The sequence below is a fragment of the Lynx canadensis genome, chromosome C1, assembly GCF_007474595.2.
Source record: "Lynx canadensis isolate LIC74 chromosome C1, mLynCan4.pri.v2, whole genome shotgun sequence".
NCBI lineage: Eukaryota > Metazoa > Chordata > Mammalia > Carnivora > Felidae > Lynx > Lynx canadensis.
Window position 1 is genome coordinate 158,403,797 of NC_044310.1, and position 20,922 is coordinate 158,424,718.

At 36.5% G+C, this 20,922-nt stretch overlaps 1 protein-coding gene and 1 non-coding gene across 6 annotated transcripts in view; both read left to right on the forward strand.

The window, feature by feature from the left end:
- Positions 1–20,922, forward strand: part of UBR3 (ubiquitin protein ligase E3 component n-recognin 3) — a 240,156-nt gene that overhangs the window by 126,089 nt on the left and 93,145 nt on the right. For all 5 annotated transcript variants that reach the window (XM_030327918.1, XM_030327919.1, XM_030327920.1 and 2 more), the window contains 2 exons: positions 6,735–6,823; positions 20,022–20,171. In XM_030327918.1, the coding sequence (XP_030183778.1) occupies positions 6,735–6,823; positions 20,022–20,171 (239 nt within the window). The remainder of the gene's footprint in view (positions 1–6,734; positions 6,824–20,021; positions 20,172–20,922) is intronic.
- Positions 1,321–1,423, forward strand: LOC115522543. Its single transcript, XR_003971446.1, has one exon. It is a non-coding gene; the product is annotated as a U6 spliceosomal RNA (small nuclear RNA).

The window sequence follows — 20,922 nt, forward strand, 5'->3', positions numbered from 1 at the left end:
TTGTTTTAGGGTTTTTTTCCTTTTTGGTCTTTTCCAATCTTTCCAGTATATAATTACTAATTATTAAACAAGTAATGTTTTATTTATTTTTTTAAAGTATATTTATTTTGAGAGAGAGAGAGAGAAAGCAGGGGAGAGGCAATGAGAGAGGCAGAGAGAGAATCCCAAACAGGTTCTGCTCTGTCAGCACTTAGCCTGACGTGGGGCTTGATTGCACAAATTATAAGATCATAACCTGAGCTGAAACCAAGAGTCAGACATGTAGCCAACTGAGTCCCCCAGGCACCCCAACAAGTAATGTTTTAAAACATGGCTGTAGTGGGGCGTCTGGGTGGCTCAGTTGGTTAAGCGTCCGACTTCAGCTCAGGTCATGATCTCATGGTTTGTGAGTTCGAGCCCTGCATCAGGCTCTGTGCTGACAGCTCGGAGCCTGGAGCCTGCTTCAGATTGTGTGTCTCCTTCTCTCTCTGCCCCTCCCGACTTGCACGTTGTCTCTCTGTGTCTCTCAAAAAATAAATAAATGTAAAAAAATAAATAAAAAATAAAACATAGCTGTAGTTTTGGGAACTTTGGGTTGCTTTTTTTAAATTAAAAAAAATTTTTTTAAGCAAACTTTACCACCAACATGAGGCTCAAACTCATGATCCCTATATCAGGAGTCACATGCTCTAGTGACTGAACCAGCCAGGTGCCCCTGTTAAATCATAACATTTATAAATTACAAAAAATCTTTCTTGGATGATGTTCCTCTTTACCAAGATAGGGGAGGATAACAGACCAAGATAAGGAGAGGCTTAGGCTTAGCAGTAAAGTTGATATGCTCTGCTTTGTACATTACTGAGTTTAAAGAGCATACCCAAGTGGAGATGTCCAATCAGATAAAGGGTTTGAGACTTAGGGGAGAATTCAGAGTTAGAGCTATAGATGGGGCCATACAGGTAGTAGTTAAAGGCTTACATATAGAAAAGTGTGTGCAGTAAGAAATGAGATACTTAATACTGAACTTTTATAGAATAAGGAAAAAACATTAAAAGAATTACCTATAAAGGTGGCTTAAAAGGGATGACCAGAGTGGAAGAGGAGGAACACTGTAGAGAGTGGCATTCAAGAGGGTTCCGAAAGGAAGAAACAAGATTGTGCTACAAAAGTTCAGATAAGATTGGCAGTTTCCTTTGATTCAGTAGTTAGGTGGTTATCCTTTCTAACTGTGTCAGAAGCAATTTTAATCACATATATAGTTGTACTTCATTTCTGATATAATTAAAGTTGTAGATAATTTATATTAAAAGCATAAAGTATATAAATAAATATGTGTCCACATTTCTCACAAGGCAGCACATACACTAAAATTGGAACGGTACAGAGATTAGCATGGCCCCTGCGCAAGCATGACATGCAAATTCGTGAAGCATTCCATATTTTTAATTATATTTGAAAAAAACTTTTTTTTTTTTAAATTTTTTTTTTTTTTTTTTATGTTTATTTATTTTTGGGACAGAGAGAGACAGAGCATGAACGGGGGAGGGGCAGAGTGAGAGGGAGACACAGGATCGGAAACAGGCTCCAGGCTCCGAGCCATCAGCCCGGAGCCTGACGCGGGGCTCGAACTCACAGACCGCGAGATCGTGACCTGGCTGAAGTCGGACGCTTAACCGACTGCGCCACCCAGGCGCCCCTGAAAAAAACTTTTTACTCTTACTTCTATTGCATGAAAAAGAGCTCAAGACAAAAAATTCAAACAGTTACTAAAAACACTCACCAATCAAATAACTTCATTGGACTTTATTGGATAGCTTTATTTTGTTATACATTTCATTGTTGTTAATTTAGAAGACATGGTCTAAAAAAAAAAAATCAAACCCATGTATAATTCTATCCCTCAGTGAAAACCAATGTTAATAAGAGTATGTACAATCATCCAGTATAAATGCAATAATAATGGCTTTTCTATGTGTATTTATCATACTGCATTTTAATTTTTAAACAATTGTTATTGTAACAGTAGAGGTGAGATTCTCCATGTTGAGGAATCTTTCTTGTATTTTTGAATCTCTTATATCCAGTACCATATCTGGAACACAGTGCTTAGTATATATTTGATGACTAAATACATGAAAAAAGAAAAATATATATATACAAAAGCTTTTAGTAGGAGAATGTAGGAGAGTTTTATTTCTCACAGTAGTTCATAAATAGGAATCATTATAAATAACTAACCTATAATTTGCATGACAATTTATTAATTTTGAATTAGTAACTGCCTAAGATTTAAGAGATCTATTGATAAAGTTGAAAGCGAGGTAAAATTTTTTATGTTTGTTAACCTTTTAAATTGGTGATATTTCCTTGATTATAGAATAATGTCATTTTTTAAAAAGAAGGTAAACATTCAGTGAATCAAAGTTTATTTTATTTGGTTAAAGGTATTTTGTAATTATTACTCAAAATGCATATGATACTGGAGTAGTTCAGATGCTATTTTTACAAAGGCTCTAATGCTATTGTAATAAATAGTACTCTTGAAAAATTGTAAAGGTTTTCTTCATAATAGGCTTTGTTTCCTTTGAGCAGTGGTGGTGATGGTATTGACAAGGACTTGAAACTAATTCTGTAGCAGACAGCTAAGGATTAAGATAAATTTATTTGAATCTCACTATGCTTCTCACATTATCTTTTCTTAATTTATTTTGGATTTTAGATTAAGTTTCATAATAAAGGCCAGTTTATAAACAGTGGTGGTCCATTTCCAACTACCTCACCTATAGACAAACGTGGCATCACTTTTCATTAGAGTTATTGCATAGAAAACAAGATACAAATAGGAAACCTTTAGATGGTTATAACAATGTGCAGCCTCAATGTTTCTACCTCTGGGATAATAGTGGAAAATTCCTGAGTTGTACTAAATCTGCTACACTTGTCTGCCTTTTCATTTTTACTCATATTTATGCCCAATTTTAGACAAAAAATTACCTAAATTAAGAAAAAATTTATAAGGGAAAAAGAATTGACATTCTTTTTCTGGAAATCATAGAAAGCCAGTAGAGATTTTGTTTTTTTTAAGCAACTTAAGACAACATCCATTTATTTACATAGTGTTTCTGTATGTCGAAGTGTAGGCATGATGTGACTGGGTTCTTTGCGAGAGTCTCTTGAAGCTAATGTCAAGGTGACAGCCATAATTATCTGGGGCTTATAGTTTTCCAGGCTCATGTGGATGCGGGAGAGTAGACATGCATTTTAATACTAGTACCAAGCAGTTATTTGAAGTTTCCTTAATGTTTGATATATGATTTGTTATTTGAAATATTCTTTTATGGATATACTCTAAATGTTCATGTAAAGGTGATTTATAGAGTGGCATAACTGATTGTGTTAATTAAAGAAACATGTAACTTACAAATTTTATATGGAAATTTTATAAAGTAGTGATGTAGGAAACCAAACGTATTCTATCCATTCTCTTGTTGCTTATAGTATTTTTATAATAATAAATTTCATAAAGTAGTGATGTAAGAGATTAAACATGTATTCTATGCATGCTGTTGTTGCTTATAGTATTTTTGAAGGTTTCACAGAATGCTTTGAGCATCTGTAGAGCATTTTTGTTTGTTTCCATTTCTTCTATGGTGGCAAATTTTTGTCCTTTGAGAATGGATTTTAATTTTCATTTTGAAGAAATGTCAAATTTATTGAAAAGTTTCAAGGACAGTACAGAGAACTTCTTAGACCATTTCAGAGTAAGTTGCTTTACCCTGGAATATTTTAGTTTGTATTTCCTAGAAATAAGGACATTTTTTTTTAATATAATCACAATATAGTTTTCAAAATAAGGAAATTTAACATTTTATTTCAGTATGATAAAATCCTTAGATCCCAAGTTTTGGTAGTTGTCTCAATACTGTTTTTTTTTTTTTCTTTTAAGGTTTTATTATCCATATTTGAGAGAGAGAGGGAGACAGAGCGTGAGCAGGGGAGGGGCAGAGAGAGAGAGAGGGAGACACAGAGTCCGAAGCAGGCTCCAGGCTCCGAGCTGTCAGCACAAAGCCTGACATGGGCTCGATCCCACAAACTGTGGGATCATGACCTGAGCCAAAGTCAGACGCTTAACCAACTGAGCCACCCAGGCGCCCCTCAATACTGTTTCTTACAACAAAAATATCCAGTACAGAATTGTTCCTTGCATTTGGTTGTCACGTCTCTTTGGTGTCCTTCAATATGGATTTTCTTTAGTTTTTCCTTTATTTTCTTGATCTTGTCACTTTTGAAGAATATAGGGTAGTAACATTGTAGAACGTCCCTCAATTTGGGCTTCTCTACTGGCCCCTTATGTTTAGATTCAGATTATGCATTGCTGGCAGGAGTATCAAGGAAGCATTGCTATGTTCTTTTGATTGTATTCCATCAGGTGTCCTATGATTTCAGTTTGTTTCATTTGGTGATTAATTTTGATCACTGATTAAAGGGGTTTCAGCCAGACTTCTTCACTGTTAAGTACCCCCCTTTTCCCCCTTTGTAATTAATATGTAATTTATGGAGAGATATTTTGAGATGCTGTAATATCTTCTTTCTCACAAACTTTCAATTTATTCATTTTTTTATTTCTATCAGTTTGGACTTACAGATTCTGATTTTATGGGTTGCAACCTCATATGCTTGCTATTCATTTTGATGCTCAAATTGTTTTAGATTTGACCTGTGGGACTCCCTTCCGGCTGGTTTCTGTATTCTTTTGATGTTTCCCTATCATTCTTTGAACATTTTCTTTTTTTCTGGGGCCAGAAGATAGTCCAGGTTCTTTTTGTATTTGGAACTAGCCATTTCTCCAAGGAGTTCTGATGGCTTTTTTTTTTTTTTTTAGAACCACAATCAATGTGCTCATTCTAGGGGATATAGCTATTTTCAGTCACTCTTAGTGGACAGAACTAGGAAAAGTTTGCGTGTGGGTGTGGGTATGTGAGAGAGTGGGAGGAAGAGGGGAAGGAGTTGGAGGGAATAGGGAGAGAAAGTTATTAAAAACTATGAGTGGGTTGCCTGGATGTTCAGTAGGTTAAACGTCCGACTTTGGCTCAGGTCATGATCTCTTCGTTGGTGAGTTCGAGCCCCACATCGGGCTCTGTGCTGACAGCTCAGAGCTTGGAGCCTGCTTTGGATTCAGCGTCTCCTTCTCTCTCTGCCCCTGCCCCACTCACTCTCACTTTCTTGTTCTCTCTCTCTCAAAAATAAATGAATGTTAAAAAGTTTTTTTAAAGTAATTATTAGAAAAGCAGTGTTAAAATCTTTTGAACGTTATTGGCAAAAGTATGTAACTTCTCATGGTAAGGCTTGACAGTACTTGACTCTATGCCTGTTGATGATAATCTCCACTAATTGGATGGGAGTGGATATGTGAATGAAAAAATCTAAAATTACTGTTAGCATTTTTTAATCCAAGATTCTCTATCTTTGAATCATTGAGATTAATGAAAATTCTTTTTTAGGTTTCCCACAGAAATGACTTTATAGAATCTCAGCTTAATACTATGCTTTGACTTTTATAGTATATCTGTATAATAAATAGTCATTAAATGACTGCTATAATATGCTCTATCCATTATGGTTTTTTAGATTTTTTTTTTTTACTTTTAATTTTCTGAAAGTTTTTATTTAAATTCTAGTTAGTTAACGTACAGTGTAATGGTAGTTTCAGGATATCCTTTATGTTTTAATGGATATGTTTTAATGTTTTTAACATCACAGGCTATGGTAAATTTCTTTTTGAGTTTTGTTTCAGTAAAAAGTTTTCTTTCTTTTGATGAACTAATATATAGCTTACATTGTAACTTTTTTTTTTCTTCTTCCTTGCCTTTTGTTTTAGATTACTATTTTAACCTTTCTTTGCTCGGGATAAAATTTTTATGCTCGCTAGCATTGTTGGCATCCTCAAATCTAGGGAAGCCTCTGTTTCCTTTCTTTATTAGTTCACCTTTATTTTCTTATTCTTATGTTATAGTCCTGTTGTGTTGTATTTGTGTGTGTAGTTTTTATTTTTTTCTTTTATTTTTTTCTTTTTCCCAACCAGCCTCAAGTTAAAATACTCTTTGGAAGTAGATAAAGGGTAAATAATAAATAGAATTTGATGAATTAATCCAAAAGAATATTTATGCTTAGATTTGAAATACAGTTTATTTTTTATGTTGTATTTGAGACTTCTGTATTTTTCCTTGAAACAAAATAAACTAAACTTGGAATATTTCCTAGTAGAAACTGGGAAATTTATTGGCTTCTGCTCATTCTCTTTTAGGAGAGTCCAATTCTTAATATAATAGTAAATCTATTTTTTATCTTTTAGATTCTGTTTATATCTAAACATCATAGCTTCTAGCAACCAGTTTGCTGTTATTTGTGCCTGGGGTTAAATTGTGAGTTCCTTGATAAAAAAACTTTTCTTACTCTTGCTGCCAATTGACATGACATACTTAGGAAATTGTTAGAAACCCAGATTTTCTATCTACTTTAATTATTTCACATTTTAAAATAAATCTTGGCTTTTATTTTTGTCTGTTTAAGCCAGTGATCTTCAAACCATGTTGAAGCAGTGGAATCTAAGGACAGTCAAATCTTACATAAAATTTAATACACAGTTCAGAAAATAGTTGTGTGCCAGGGGCTTTTCATACAATATACACTTCTGAAATGTAGTAGGTAAGTCTTAAACACATCTGATACTTACCACTTTGTTCTGTTTAATCTAGGCGACAAAAGGCTAGAGAGAGGCAGCAGAAATTGCTTGCAGAGTTTGCTTCACGACAGAAAAGCTTCATGGAAACTGCAATGGATGTTGGTAAGCTAAAATTTATTAGTTTAGAACTCTTATAATTATACTTATTCCCTCAGGGATTATCTAGTTCAATCTTCACTAGTTTTCAACATTGTAAACGGATGATTTCTGGTCTTTTTTTAAACAGTAGAGCGATGGAGGATCAGACTTTTATTGCGGGCAGTTTATTCCGTGTGGAGTAGTCGTAATTATTAGAAAGTTCTTCCTGATGGTAGCAATAAAATATCCTCTGCTACTTTCTTCTGCTAGATTGTCCTTTAGATCTGTGTGGTACACCAGTATGTATTTACTTGTTCTGATTTTTCCTGTGAAATTATCCTGAGGTTTTAAAAATAGCTTTCAAATACTTTTAGTGCCTCCTCCTTCTGCTGCCCCTTCAATATTTCTTAAAATCAGGTGTACTTCTCACTTCTGTTAGGATAAGCATTGGTGTATGTACAGTGAGAGGGGATGCCGTTTTCCTGTATAATAGTAGATTGCTATGAGTAATTTTTTACAAACATTGAAAAAGAATGGATTAAATTTCAGTTAATCTCAGTCTTCAGTCAACCAGGATACTCCCTTTTTTGACGATCTCTTGCATTCCAGTGGTTTTTATTTTTTCTTTTAGAACAGAGATGCTGAAATAAAGTCATGCACGTAATTAAAATATATACACATATATGCATTCAAACACCCATGTACATTCTCATGCACTTTTTTTTTTTTTTTTTTTAAATTTTTTTTTTCAACGTTTATTTATTTTTGGGACAGAGAGAGACAGAGCATGAATGGGGGAGGGGCAGAGAGAGAGGGAGACACAGAATCGGAAACAGGCTCCAGGCTCCGAGCCATCAGCCCAGAGCCTGACGCGGGGCTCGAACTCACGGACCGCGAGATCGTGACCCGGGCTGAAGTCGGACGCTTAACCGACTGCGCCACCCAGGCGCCCCTCTCATGCACTTTTGTGCACATAAGCACACAGGGTCAACATCCAGAAGACGTGTGTGTGGGGGTGTTAGTCCAGATATAGTATAATGTCTTCTGAACCGTCAACAGTGGAGTTTATGTTCAGGACTTAATTTTGATGTGAAGAATACTGTTTATCAGATTTAGTATCAATTGACTTTCTCATTTGAAAGATGAGGATTTAGTTCATTGACATTACTTTCCCTTTCTTCATCTCTTCTTCTTTACCTTTTTCCAAAAATTCATAATTAATATTTTGTTTTTTACATATCAAATATAATTACCATGTGTATTATTTGTTCTTCCTATAGCCACTGTCTTCATACCCCTTCATATAAAGTAAACTTATAGCACCCCTATTTTTCCTTTTATTTTTCCTTTCCACATTTCTATCTCTGTCTTTATCAGTTAGTTACTTATTTACTTTTAAATTGTCAGGGTTGCTTACATTTTCTTCTGTAGTTACAATCAAGTGTTCCATCCAAAGATTGACTTTAAATGTTGAAAATAATTAATATGACTTTTTGAATGTTGTTGAGTACAGGGCTAAGTAGTGTTCTAAGATTCATTTACTTTATTATTTTTTTTTCAGTCCAGTGGCCTGACTCCTAGACTACTTTAAGGAGATTGTGTATAGCCCCATTTCTTACAGTTTCTCAATTGCTAAAACCGTACCACCCTTTACATACCTCTGCTTGGGCCGTTACTTTGTTATATTATCTTTTGTTTTTCCTGAAGTTTTCAACTGTTGTTTTTTCTTAACTCACGTGCCCTTATGATATCTCTGTTGTTCTACTCAGTCGTACTGTCCTTTGCATGTAATTTTGTTCCAGTCTGGTCCATTTGCTCTGGAGGTATGCTGTACAGCCATTACCTTTGGATTTTCCTCTTGTAGAGTTGATCTGGGGTTTCCTGCATCTTATATCATCTCTCTTTTTTGGGTCTTGTTTTACTGGAGTTCAGCCATAAGTGTATTCCTAATAATGATTATATGGGGTCTGAAATTTCTGAACTTTGTGTTTCTGGATGGAACTCTGTTTGCTCTCATGCTTGATATTTCATTTGGGTAACTATAATTCCAGGTTGAAATATATTCTCTGTTACAAATGTTAAAGCAATACTCCTTTGTCTTTTACTATTCATTTGATGAGAAGTCTGTTGGTAGTCCTTTGTAGGTGAACTTTTTTTTCCCTTTTCCGTAACCTTTTAATTGATCCTTAGAGATTTGGATTTTTTAAAAAAGATTGTAATGTGTTTTTTTGTTTCATTTGATTTGTTTTGTGTTGTTTTGTTTTGTTTTTAATTTTAAGGAGGCTCCATGCCCAACGTGGGGCTTGAACTCATGACCCTGGGATCGAGAGTCTCATGCTCTGCCGATTTAACTAGCCAGGCACCTCAAGAGATCTGAAATTTTATGATTTGTATCTAGGTGGATCTTTTTCCTTTTCCTTAGTCCTTAGTGGGCCTTTTCAGTCTGAAGATTCATATCTGTGAAGCTCTGAGAAAAAACTTTCCTATGATTTCTCTGATGACTAGCCATTCTCCGAGATGACCCTCAAGGATCCATGCCTTCCTTTTTATTTTTAATTTTTTTAAATGTTTATTTTTTATTTTTTTTTTTTTTAATTTTTTTTTTCAACGTTTATTCATTTTTGGGACAGAAAGAGACAGAGAGAGCATGAACGGGGGAGGGGCAGAGAGAGAGGGAGACACAGAATCGGAAACAGGCTCCAGGCTCCAGGCTCCGAGCCATCAGCCCAGAGCCTGACGCGGGGCTCGAACTCACGGACCGCGAGATCGTGACCTGGCTGAAGTCGGACGCTTAACCGACTGCGCCACCCAGGCGCCCCTAAATGTTTATTTTTGAGAGAGAAAGAGACAGAGTGCTAGTAGGGGAGGGGCAGTGAGAGAGGGAGACACAGAATCTGAAGCAGGCTCCAGGCCCTGAGCTGTCAGCACAGAGCCCGACGCAGGGTTCGAACTCACGAGCTGTGAGATCATGACCTGAGCTGAAGTCGGATGTTCAACCAATTGAGCCACCTCGGCGCCCCTGTGATCCATGTCTTCTGGTTATTTATGCCCTGTGTATTCTTCTTTCACATTCCACCAGAACTGGTGTGCATGGCCACTGGCATATGGCAGAAGTAATACTGTGTCATTTCTGACATTAGGTTATGAAAAACACTGCAGCTTCTGTCTTGTTTTCTCTCTTTCTTGGATTACTTATTCTGGAAGAAAACCAGCTGCCATATTGTGACCAGCGCTATGGAGAGGACTGTCTGGAGAGAGACTGAGGCATCTGGCCAACAATTATGTTAGTGAGCTTGGATGTGAAACTTCAACCTCCAGTTAAGCCTTCGGATAGATTTTTAGTTTGACAGCAGTCTCATAAGAGATCCAGAACCAGAACCATTCAGCTAAGCTGCTCCCAGATTCCTGACCCTCAGTAACTGTGTGAGATAACAAATGTTGGTTTAAGCCACTGAGTTTTGGGGTAATTTATTAAACAGCAGTGAAGAACTATTACATACTTTTCTCCTTATATTTTCTATCATTATTTTCTTAGAGACAGAGACAGAGAGAGCAGGGGAGGGGCAGAAGAGAGGGAGAGAGAGAATCTCAAGCAGTCTCCATACCTAGCATAGAGCCCACCATGGAGCCCAACACAGAACCTAGCATGGAGCTTGATCTCATGATCGTGAGATTATGACCTGAGCTGAAATCAAGAGTCAGACGCTTAACTGACTGAGCCACCCAGGCACTCCTATCCTAATATTTTCTTTATACTCCTTTTGTGGGACTCTTAGTTGTATAAGTTGGATGTTGAAACTCCTAGATTGCTATTTTACTTTATCTTTTATATTTGTTACCTTTTATATGATGTGTTCTTTTTACTTTGCATACTTAGAGATGTCCTTTCTTCAGTATCTTGTTCCTACTTGCCCTACAGAATTTTTTCAAATCTTTCTGAATTTGTTAGAGTGCACGCATGCTTTCTCTCTCTCAATTATCTTTTACCCTTTTGAATTACTTTAAGCTATAATTTTTAAAGTTGGAGAGTGAATTTTTTAAAGTTCATTGGTCATTGGAGAGGTAGCAAGGTGTAGTGGCTATGAATATGGACCCTGGAGCCTGACTGCCTAGGTTCATACCTCAGCCACTCTGTTGTCTGGAGCAATTTACTTAACCTCTCTGTGTCAGTTTTCACATAATGAAAAAGGGATTATTTTTTAAACAAAATTTTTTTTAATGTTTTATTTATTTTTGAGACAGAGAGCATGAGCAGGGGAGGGTCAGAGAGAGAGGGAGATGCAGAATTGGAAGCAGGCTCTAGGCTCTGAGCTGTCAGCACAGAGCCTGACGTGGGGCTTGGACTCACTAACTGTGAGATCATGACCTGAGCTGAAGTCGGACGCTTAACCGACTGAGCCACCCAGGCGCCCCCCCAAAAAAAGGGATTATTATACTACCTGCTTCATAAGATTGTTGTGAGGATTGAATGTATTAGTATATATATATTTTTAATGTTTATTTATTTTGAGGGGGGGAGGGAGGGGAAAAGAGAGGGAGAGAGAGAATCCCAAGCTATAAGCACAGAGCCCAATGCAGGGCTGGATCCCATGAACCCGTGAGATCATGACCTGAGCCAAAATCAAGAGTCACATGCTTAGCCCACTGAGCCACCCAGGCGCCCCTGTATTAGCACATTTAAAATACTTAGAACACAGCACTCTCAACAATAGCCAAATTATGGAAAGAGCCTAAATGTCCATCAACTGATGAATGGATAAAGAAATTGTGGTTTATATACACAATGGAGTACTACATGGCAATGAGAAAGAACGAAATATGGCCCTTTGTAGCAATGTGGATGGAACTGGAGAGTGTGATGCTAAGTGAAATAAGCCATACAGAGAAAGACAGATACCATATGTTTTCACTCTTATGTGGATCCTGAGAAACTTAACAGAAACCCATGGGGGAGGGGAAGGAAAAAAAAAAAAAAGAGGTTAGAGTGGGAGAGAGCCAAAGCATAAGAGACTCTTAAAAACTGAGAACAAACTGAGGGTTGATGGGGGGTGGGAGGGTGGGGAGGGTGGGTGATGGGTATTGAGGAGGGCACCTTTTGGGATGAGCACTGGGTGTTGTATGGAAACCAATTTGACAATAAATTTCATATATTGAAAAAAAATCCTTAGAGTGCTTAGCACATAAGTGTTTATGAACATTGGCTATCCCTATTATTATTTTTATTATATAATTTACTTAATTATCCCATCATAATTAGACTATAGCTTTTTTCTAATTTTAATTCTAAGCATTGTATACACAGAACTTTTTCTATATTTAAGAAAAATTTTTTTAATGTATATGTATTTTAGAGAGAGAAAGAGTGCAAGCAGGGGAGGGGCAGAAGAGAAGAAGACGTAGAATCTGAAGTAGGGTCCAGGCTCTGAGCTATCAGCATAGAGCTTGACGTGGGGCTTGAACTCACGAACCACAAGATCATGACCTGAGCCAAAGTTGATGCTTAACTGACTGAGCCACCCAGGTGCCCCAAACTTTTTCTGCATTTTGAGTCTGGGTCTAAGAGTATGAATTTTGGGGAATGATGGTGGTTATATAGTTTTGTATGTTAATTGTGTACCCACCACTGTGTTGAATATATTGTATATTGACTTATTTATCCTGACACCCCCATGAGAGAGGTGGTATTATTTTAGATAAAGATACCTAGACTTAGATCAAGTAACTTGTCTGAGGTTATACTGTAGTACATGGTATAGTACCACAGTAAGTGGTATTTCTTCAGATTTGGAGGAAATTGAGAAGAGTTAAGTGCACTCGCCCCAAGTTGGTAGCCTGGGGATAGAAAGGGACAGACATGAGAATAGTTGCAAAGTAAGAATTAAAAGATCTGATCATTGCTTGATTGATTCAGGCACAAGGCACAAGATAGAAGGGATATTTAACGTGTTTGGAAATTTTTATTTTTTAAAAACCAGAATGAAAAGAATACTGTTTTTCCAATAGCTAAAGCAAAAATCTTTGATGTGCCTCTATTAGTCTAGCCTATTGTAGGGTCAGCCCCACCCAAATCATATGAATTGGAAGTGAGTGATGAGGGGGTGATTCTGCTAAACAAAAACTGAAGCCTGCTATTAGCAGAAGGGCAGTAGATACTAGGTAAATTGAAATAATATCTGTCCACAGTACCTATCCTTTAAGATTTCATTTGGAATGTGGGGTTGTCCAAGCAACAGCTGGCACAGATCAGGATTTGGTTGAGTTTTATTGTTACTTGTGGAGACAGCTGATTATTTTGTTATTTAATAATACAGTTGGGTTTTTTTTAAGTTTCTTTATTCATTTTGAGAGAGAGAGACAGAGAGAGTGCACACAAGCTGGGAAGGGGAAGAGAGAGAGGGAAGGAGAGAGAATCCCAAGCAGGCTCTGTACCGCCAGCATAGAGCCCCACATGGTGCTTGATCTCACGATATCATGACCTGAGCTGAAATCAAGAGTTGGATGCTTAACTAGCTGAGCCACTCAGGCACCCCAATAATACAGTTTAATTTGAGATTTATCCTTTTATTTTTTAACATGCATGCTAAAAATGTAATGTTAGCATTTACAGAAGAAGGGGGCTGCGGATATGAGTATATTTTATATATTATATTAAGATATAAAAATACTTACATCCCTAGTGTCCCCTTCTTAGGTAAATAATAACATACTGTGTATGCTTTCTTTACCTTGTTTTTTTCACTTAACATTCTATCCTGGAGATCCCAGCAGACAGTGTATAGAGATCTTCTTCATTCCCTTTTCTAGCTGTATAGTATTCCATTTTGTAGATTTCCCCCGCCCCCAGATTTTATTCAAATGGTCTTCTAATACTGGAATTTGGGTTGCTTCTAGTACAAATAGCACTGCAGTGATTGTCTTTATATATGTATTTATTTGTATTTTGATAATATATCTGTGAGATAGATTTTTAGATGTGGGACTGCTAGGCTAAAGGGTAAATACATAGGTAATTTTTCTAGGTACTGTCAAATTACTTTCTTAGGGGTTGTGCTATTTTGCATTCCCACCGACAGTGTGTCATAGTATCACTTTCCTTACATTCTTGCCGTAAGAATAAGTTGTCAAACTTTTGTTTTTTTGGTAATGTCATAGTGAGAAGAAGTGGTATTGTAGTTTAGCTATAATTAGTATTTCTCTTATTATTAAAAAGGATAATCTTTGCATTTTTAACTGCTTCTTCTTATTCCCTGACATCTCTTTTTGCTCCTTACACAGTTTTGTGTGTGGTTTTCTCATGAATTAGCCTCTTTTTAATGTTCTTCCATTTTCTTGGAATCAGACGCATCTGTGAGCTTTGTTCTCTTTCAGGTAGGACCAATCTACTTGGGACATTGGAATGCATGTAGTGCATAGTACTATGCATCTATGGCTGTTGCATATATGTTTAAAAACATTATTTTATGAAGTATCATTTTGAATTTTGCTGTGTAACTTGTGAAATTCTTGCTCTCTCAACTAAGTAGAAACTACTTGAATTCCTTTTCACTGAAGTTAGAAAGCAGATCTCATGGATAGAATATTTTTTACGTTGGTTATTCTGAATCTAAATATGTTAGTTTTGAGGGATGGTGCTTGGTCTGTAATGTCTTGTAAGTTTTTAATTAATTTCTAAAGTTTACTTTGAGAGAGAGCAAGCTGGGAGGGGCAGGGGGGGAAGAGAGGGGGAGAGAGAGAGAGAGAGAGAGAGAGAGAGAGAGAGAGAAGGAGAAGGAGAGAGAGAGAATATATCCCAAGCAAGCAGGCTCCACATGGCTTCAACTCATGAACCGTGAGAACCTGAGCCGAAATCTATAGTCAGATGCTTAACCAACTGAGCCACCCAGGTGCCCTTTAAGTTTTTAATTTAAATTCTGGTTAGTTAACGTACAGTGTAATATTAATTTCAGGCGTACAATTTAGTGACCAAACACTTACATAAACACCTGGTGCTCATCACACCATGTGCATTCTTTAATCCCCATCACCTGTTTGACCCATCTTCCCACCCTCCTCCCTTCTGGTAACTATCAATTCTCTATGGTTAAGAGTCTGTTTCTTGGTTTGCCCTCTCTCTCTCTCTCTCTCTCTCTCTCTCTCTCTTTCTCTCTTTCTCTCTTTCTCTCTTTCTCTCTCCCTCTCCCCCTCTCCCCCATTTTACTTATTTGTTTTGCTTAAGTTTCACATAGGAATGAAATAATGTGGTATTTCTCTTTCTCTGACAGACTTATTTCACTTAGCATTAATACTCTGCAGCTCCATCCATGTCATTGCAAATGACAAGATTTCATTCTTTTTTATGGCTGAGTGATAGGCCATTGTTTATATATACCACATCTTCTTTATCCATTCCTTAGTCGTTGGACACTTGGGCCTTTTCCATAATTTGGCAATTGTAAATAATGCTGCTATAAATGTTGGGGTACATGTATCCCTTTGAATTAGTATTTTTGTATTCTTTGTATAAATACCTAGTAATGCAATTGTTGGATTGTAGGGTGGTTCTGTTTTTTTTTAATTTTTATTTTTAACGTTTATTCATTTTTTGAGAGACAGAGAGAGACTGAGCATGAGCAGGGGAGGGGCAGAGAGAGAGAGGGAGTCACAGAATCTGAAGCAGGCTCAAAGCTCTGAGCTGTCAGCACAGAGCCTGACACGGGGCTTGAACTCACTCGTAAGCAGTGAGATCATGACCTGAGCTGAAGTCAGACGCCCAACCAACTGAGTCACCCAGGTACCCCTGGGTGGTTTTATTTTTAATCTTTTGAAGAACCTCCATACTGTTTTCCAGAGTGGCTGCACCAGTTTGCATTCCCACCAGCAGTGCGAAAGAGATCCTTTCTCTCCGCATCCTCGCCAACATCTGTTGTTGCCTGAGCTGTTAATGTTAGCCATTCTTCACAGGTGTGAGGTGGTATCTCATTGTGGTTTTGATTTGTATTTCCATGATGATCAGTGAAGTTGAACATGATTTCATGTGTCTGTTGGTCATCTGGATGTCTTCTTTGGAAAAATGTCTATTCATCTTTTCTGCCCATTTTTAATTGGATTATTTGTTTTTTGGGTATTGAGTTTTATAAGTTCTTTATAGATTTTGGATACTGACTCTTTATCCACATTTGTCATTTGCAAATATCTTCTCCCATTCCGTAGGTTGCCTTTTAGTCTCATTGTTTCTTTCGCTGTGCAGAAACTTTTTATTTTGATGTAGTACCAGTACTTTGTTTTTGTTTCCCTTGCCTCAGGAGACATATCTGGTAAGAAGTTGCTGTAGCCACTGTCAAAGGCCAATGCTATGGCTTGTGTTCTCCTCTAGGATTTTAATGGATTCCTATTTCACATTTAGGTCTTTCATCCATTTTGAATTTATTTTTGTGTAAGGTGTAAGAAAGTGGTCCAGTTTCATTTTTGCATGTTGCTGTCCAGTTCTCCCAACACCATTTGTTGAAGATGCTATCTTTTTTCAATTGGATATTCTTTTCTGCTTTGATGAAGATTAATTGACCATATAGTTGTGGGGCTAGGTCTGACATTTTAAGTCCATCATTTGTGATGTGGTGTGTTTCAAAAACTGGAGCCCATAAATAAAAGGTTTTATTTGTACCATAAGTAAGACACACACTTCTATCAAGCCAAAACATTTTTTTAAAGCATAATAATATGCTTAACATATCATATGAAACTATTTGAAAGCAAAGGTAATCATCTCTGCCTACCTTCCCTTTTAATCTCACCATTCTGGGGTAAACCATTATAAACAGGTTTTATTCATATGAATACATATAAAAATTATATAAATGGATTTTTTTAATGAAATAAAATTATAGTGTACATAAGGCTGTGCAGTTTGCTTCCTTTTTTAAAAACTTAATGTATCATGAATATCCCTGAAAATTACATATAGTATATATAGATCTCTTCTTATCCTAGATCTCATTATGCACACGTGTGTACACATGCATGCAATGTTACATGAATGGGATTAGTATAAGTGCTTTTCATTTGTGTTTTTTTCTTTTTCTCCCATGACCTATGATTACACTTTGGTTTGTTTACTCCTCTGCTACTCTCTATATTCATATAATCATGTACAAACATACTATAGTTACAGGTTCATTTACGCTTCTCTCTCTCTCTTCCTCCCTCTCCCTCTTTCCCTTTCTTCCTTCCTTGTTTTTGGTCATTGTTTGCTTTTACCAAATGAGATCACCTTTCCCTGCTCTCTACCTCAGTAATATTTCTAAGTCCTAACCAGTAGTTCTGATTCAGTAGTTTTCAACCATGATGCACATTAGAATCATTACAGCCTCCTTAAGGTAAATCTGTGCCTAGGTGCCACTATAGATTAAAGAAAAGTCTTTGGGAGTGGAATTCAGACTTAAGGAGCTTTAGAAAGTTCACAGCTGATTCTAATGTGCAGCCAAAGTTGAGTACCACTGTTCTAATTTAGTGTTTCTTTTCCTTTCTTTTCTTTATTTTGGGGCAAGCAGAGAAAGCCCATAATAGTGCATAATAAAGTAATTTACTCAGCCATGTCTTTATTATTGGACATTCACTTTATTTTCAGTTTGTTTTTTATTCTGTTTTAACTAACAATGCTGCAGTAAACAGCCAACCTAATTTTCTGAAATTGAAATATCGCTATATGTATCTACTCTTTGATAGCCACTAGATGGAGATAAGTGTTTATTTTTGGTTTTAATATTTGTTAACCAATAGTTTATAAAGATCCAGCTACAGTGATATAAATGTGACATTTAACTCATAGTTTTTTCATGTGTTGTCAGTTAAAAGTACAAAAAGTTTCTTGGAACTTTTGGTTTTAGGAATTTGACATTTTCCTCCAAGGTAAATTTAGTCTCACCATATGATCCAGCCATCATGCTGTTAGGTTATTTACCCAATTGATGTAAAAACATAGACCTACACAAAAATCTGCACGAGTGTTTATAGAAGCTTTATTTGTAATCACTCAAAACTGGAAGTAGCCAAGATGTTTTTCAGTAGATGAATGGATGAACAAACTGGTACATCCATACACTGGAGAACTATTCAGCAATAAAAAGGAATAAACTGTTATGCCATACAAAGACATGGATGAATCTTAAATTCATATTGCTTAGTGCAAATAGTCAGTCTGAAAAGGCTATATACTGTATGTTTCCAATTATATGGCATTTTGGAAAGGCCAAAACTATAGAGATGGTGAACAAATCAGTGGTGACCAGGGTTGGGGAAGGGACTTAAGTAAGTGAAGCACAAAGTATTTTTTAGAGCAGTGAAATTATTCTGTATAAGACTGTATGGTTGGATACATAACTGTGCACTTTGTCAAAAGCCGTAGAATTTTACAACAGAGTGAATTTTAATGTATGCAAATTTAAAAAGTCACTTAAGAGGTTGAAGATCCCAGAATGGACTTCAGAATGTGGCAAGAGGCTCTAACTGTATTTTAAATACACAAAACAGCCTCATTTAGGGGAAGGAGAGAAAAGAGGCTAAGTAACTTTGGAAATTAGTGAAGTCTAGAATACTGAAGATAAAAGGAACTATACATCGACACTGAGGTTGATAACATGCCTTCTGTGGAAGTATGGGTTAACTATTCTGCAACTGCTATCCTAATATACTGAGATTGAACAATTAGGTAAATAGATGGTGGCCTGATGGGAGCTGGATTTCTCACTACTGGAGTGGTAGGTTATAGATAGATAAGAGAAGGCTAAAATGATCCATGTAGTAATAGATTAGAGTTGGAGACTGAAAGTGCTCCCAGTGGCCAAGTTGGCACAGTTTATGCAAGGAAATAAAGTAGTGTTGGATTATAACCCTGAGTACAAAATAAATATCCATGAATTCATACTTATATAAATAAATGATTGAATGAATGAAGACGAATAGACAAATTTCCCATGCAGAGGAATTCCAAACCATTTATGTAGATAACTCAACCTTCAAGCAGGTAGAACAACTCTCTACTCCTTAAGTGTAGGCTGTGCTTAGTGACTTCTTTCCAAAAAGTACAGTGTGGAATGGGGGAAAGTAATGTTACAGTAGAGAAAGTTGGCAAGCACTACCTTAACTAGATGTTCCAGGTAAATATTGATAGTGATGTCATGTTGATAATATGACATTGGTATGATGTGATGAGAATGGTACTTTACCTCAGTGGTCTTGTTCTTAAAACCCATAACCTAGGACTAATCTTGAGAAAAGCATTATCCAAGTTACAATTGAGGAACATAGACATTAGGGTGCATGCATCCCTTTAAATCTGTATTTTTGTATTCTTTGGGTAAATATCTTATAGTGCAATTGCTGGATCATAGGGTAGTTCTATTTTTAGTTTTAAGGAAGCTCCATACTGCTGACCAGTTTGCGTTCCCACTAACAGTGCAAGAGGGTTCCACTTTCTCCACATCCTTGCCACGTGTTTCTTGTTTTGTTAATTTTATCCATTCTGACAGGTGTGAGGGGGTACCTCATCGTGGTTTGGTTTGTATTTCCCTGAGAATGAGTGATGTTGAGCATCTTTTCATGTGTCTGTTAGCCATATGGATGTCTTCTTTGGAAAAGTATCTATTCATGTCTTCTGCACATTTCTTCACTGGGTTATTTGTGTTTTGGGTGTTGAGTTTGGTAAGTTCTTTATAGATTTTTGGATACTGACCAAATACTTTCAGCTAATGTGATTTGCAAATATCCTCTCCCATTTTGTAGGCTGCCTTTTAGTTTTTTTGATTGTTTACTTTGCTGTGCAGAAATTTTTTTATCTTGATGAAGTCCCAGTAGTTCATGTTTGCTTTTGTTTCCCTTGACTTCAGTGATGTTTCTAGTAAGAAGTTGTTCCAGCTGAGGTCAAAGAGGTTGCTGCCTGTGTTCTTCTCTAGGATTTTGATGATTTCCTGTCTCACATTTAGGTCTTTCATCTATTTTGAGTTTATTTTTGTGTATGCTGTAAGAAAGTGGTTCAGTTTCATTCTTTTGCATGCTGCCATCCAGTTTTCCCAGCACCGTTTGTTGAAGAGACTTTTTTTGCCATTGGATATTCTTTCCTTTGTCAAAGATTAGTTGACCATATAGTTGTGGGTCACAGAATTTTTTGAACTTAATTTTTTTCCCTGTATTTTCATTGAAGAAAGATTTTTCTCCTCAGAAATTAAGACCTGCAACTTTTTCCCCCCAGATTCTCCTGAGAACGATATTCCTATGGAGATCGCAACAGCAGAGCCACAAGTTTCTGAGGCAGTATATGATTGTGTTATTTGTGGACAAAGTGGCCCCTCCTCTGAAGACCGACCTACAGGATTGGTTGTACTATTACAAGCATCCTCAGGTAAAATCAAAGTAATTTTTCGGTGGGAACATTTTAGAGCCAAAGTATATACAACAGATTAATAAATACCCGTATTAATAAATTAATATCTTTGGATATACTATAGATCTATATAGCAAGGATCAATTTAGATCTGTATAGCAAAGATTTTTAACATGGCTTTATCTGACATTCCTGGACATGACTGTTAGAAGAAGCCCTTAACAGAGAAGTCTTTCTATATGTTACACAGTCTTTTTCCTTAAAGTGTGATGGTATATTATCAATGGTAGGTGGCCAATAACTGAGTTTAGCTTTCTTGACAGTTTAATTGTTTTAAAATTGGAAAGCAGTTTAAGCCCAGAAATACTGTCAGTTTAAATATTTTAATTACATAAGGCACATTCAGGTAGGTTTGCCTTTATTTTTTGAACTACTAGAAGCAGTCATTCTTTTTTTTTTAATTTTTTTAGTTTATTTTTTGAGAGAGCAGGGGAGGGATAGAGAGAGAGAGAGAGAGAGAGAGAGAGAGAGAGAGAGAGAATGAGAGAGAATCACAAGCAGGCTCCACACTGTCAGCGCAGAGCCTAATGTGAGGCTCGAGCTCATGAACCATGAGATCATGACCGAAATGAAGAGTCGGAAGCTTAACCAACTGAACCACCCAGGTGCCCCTATAAGCAGTCATTCTTGAAACAGCCTGCTGAATGATACGTTTGCCAATGTATAGTTAAAAAAATTTTCTTTGAAAAATTTTTGAAGGATTTGTCTG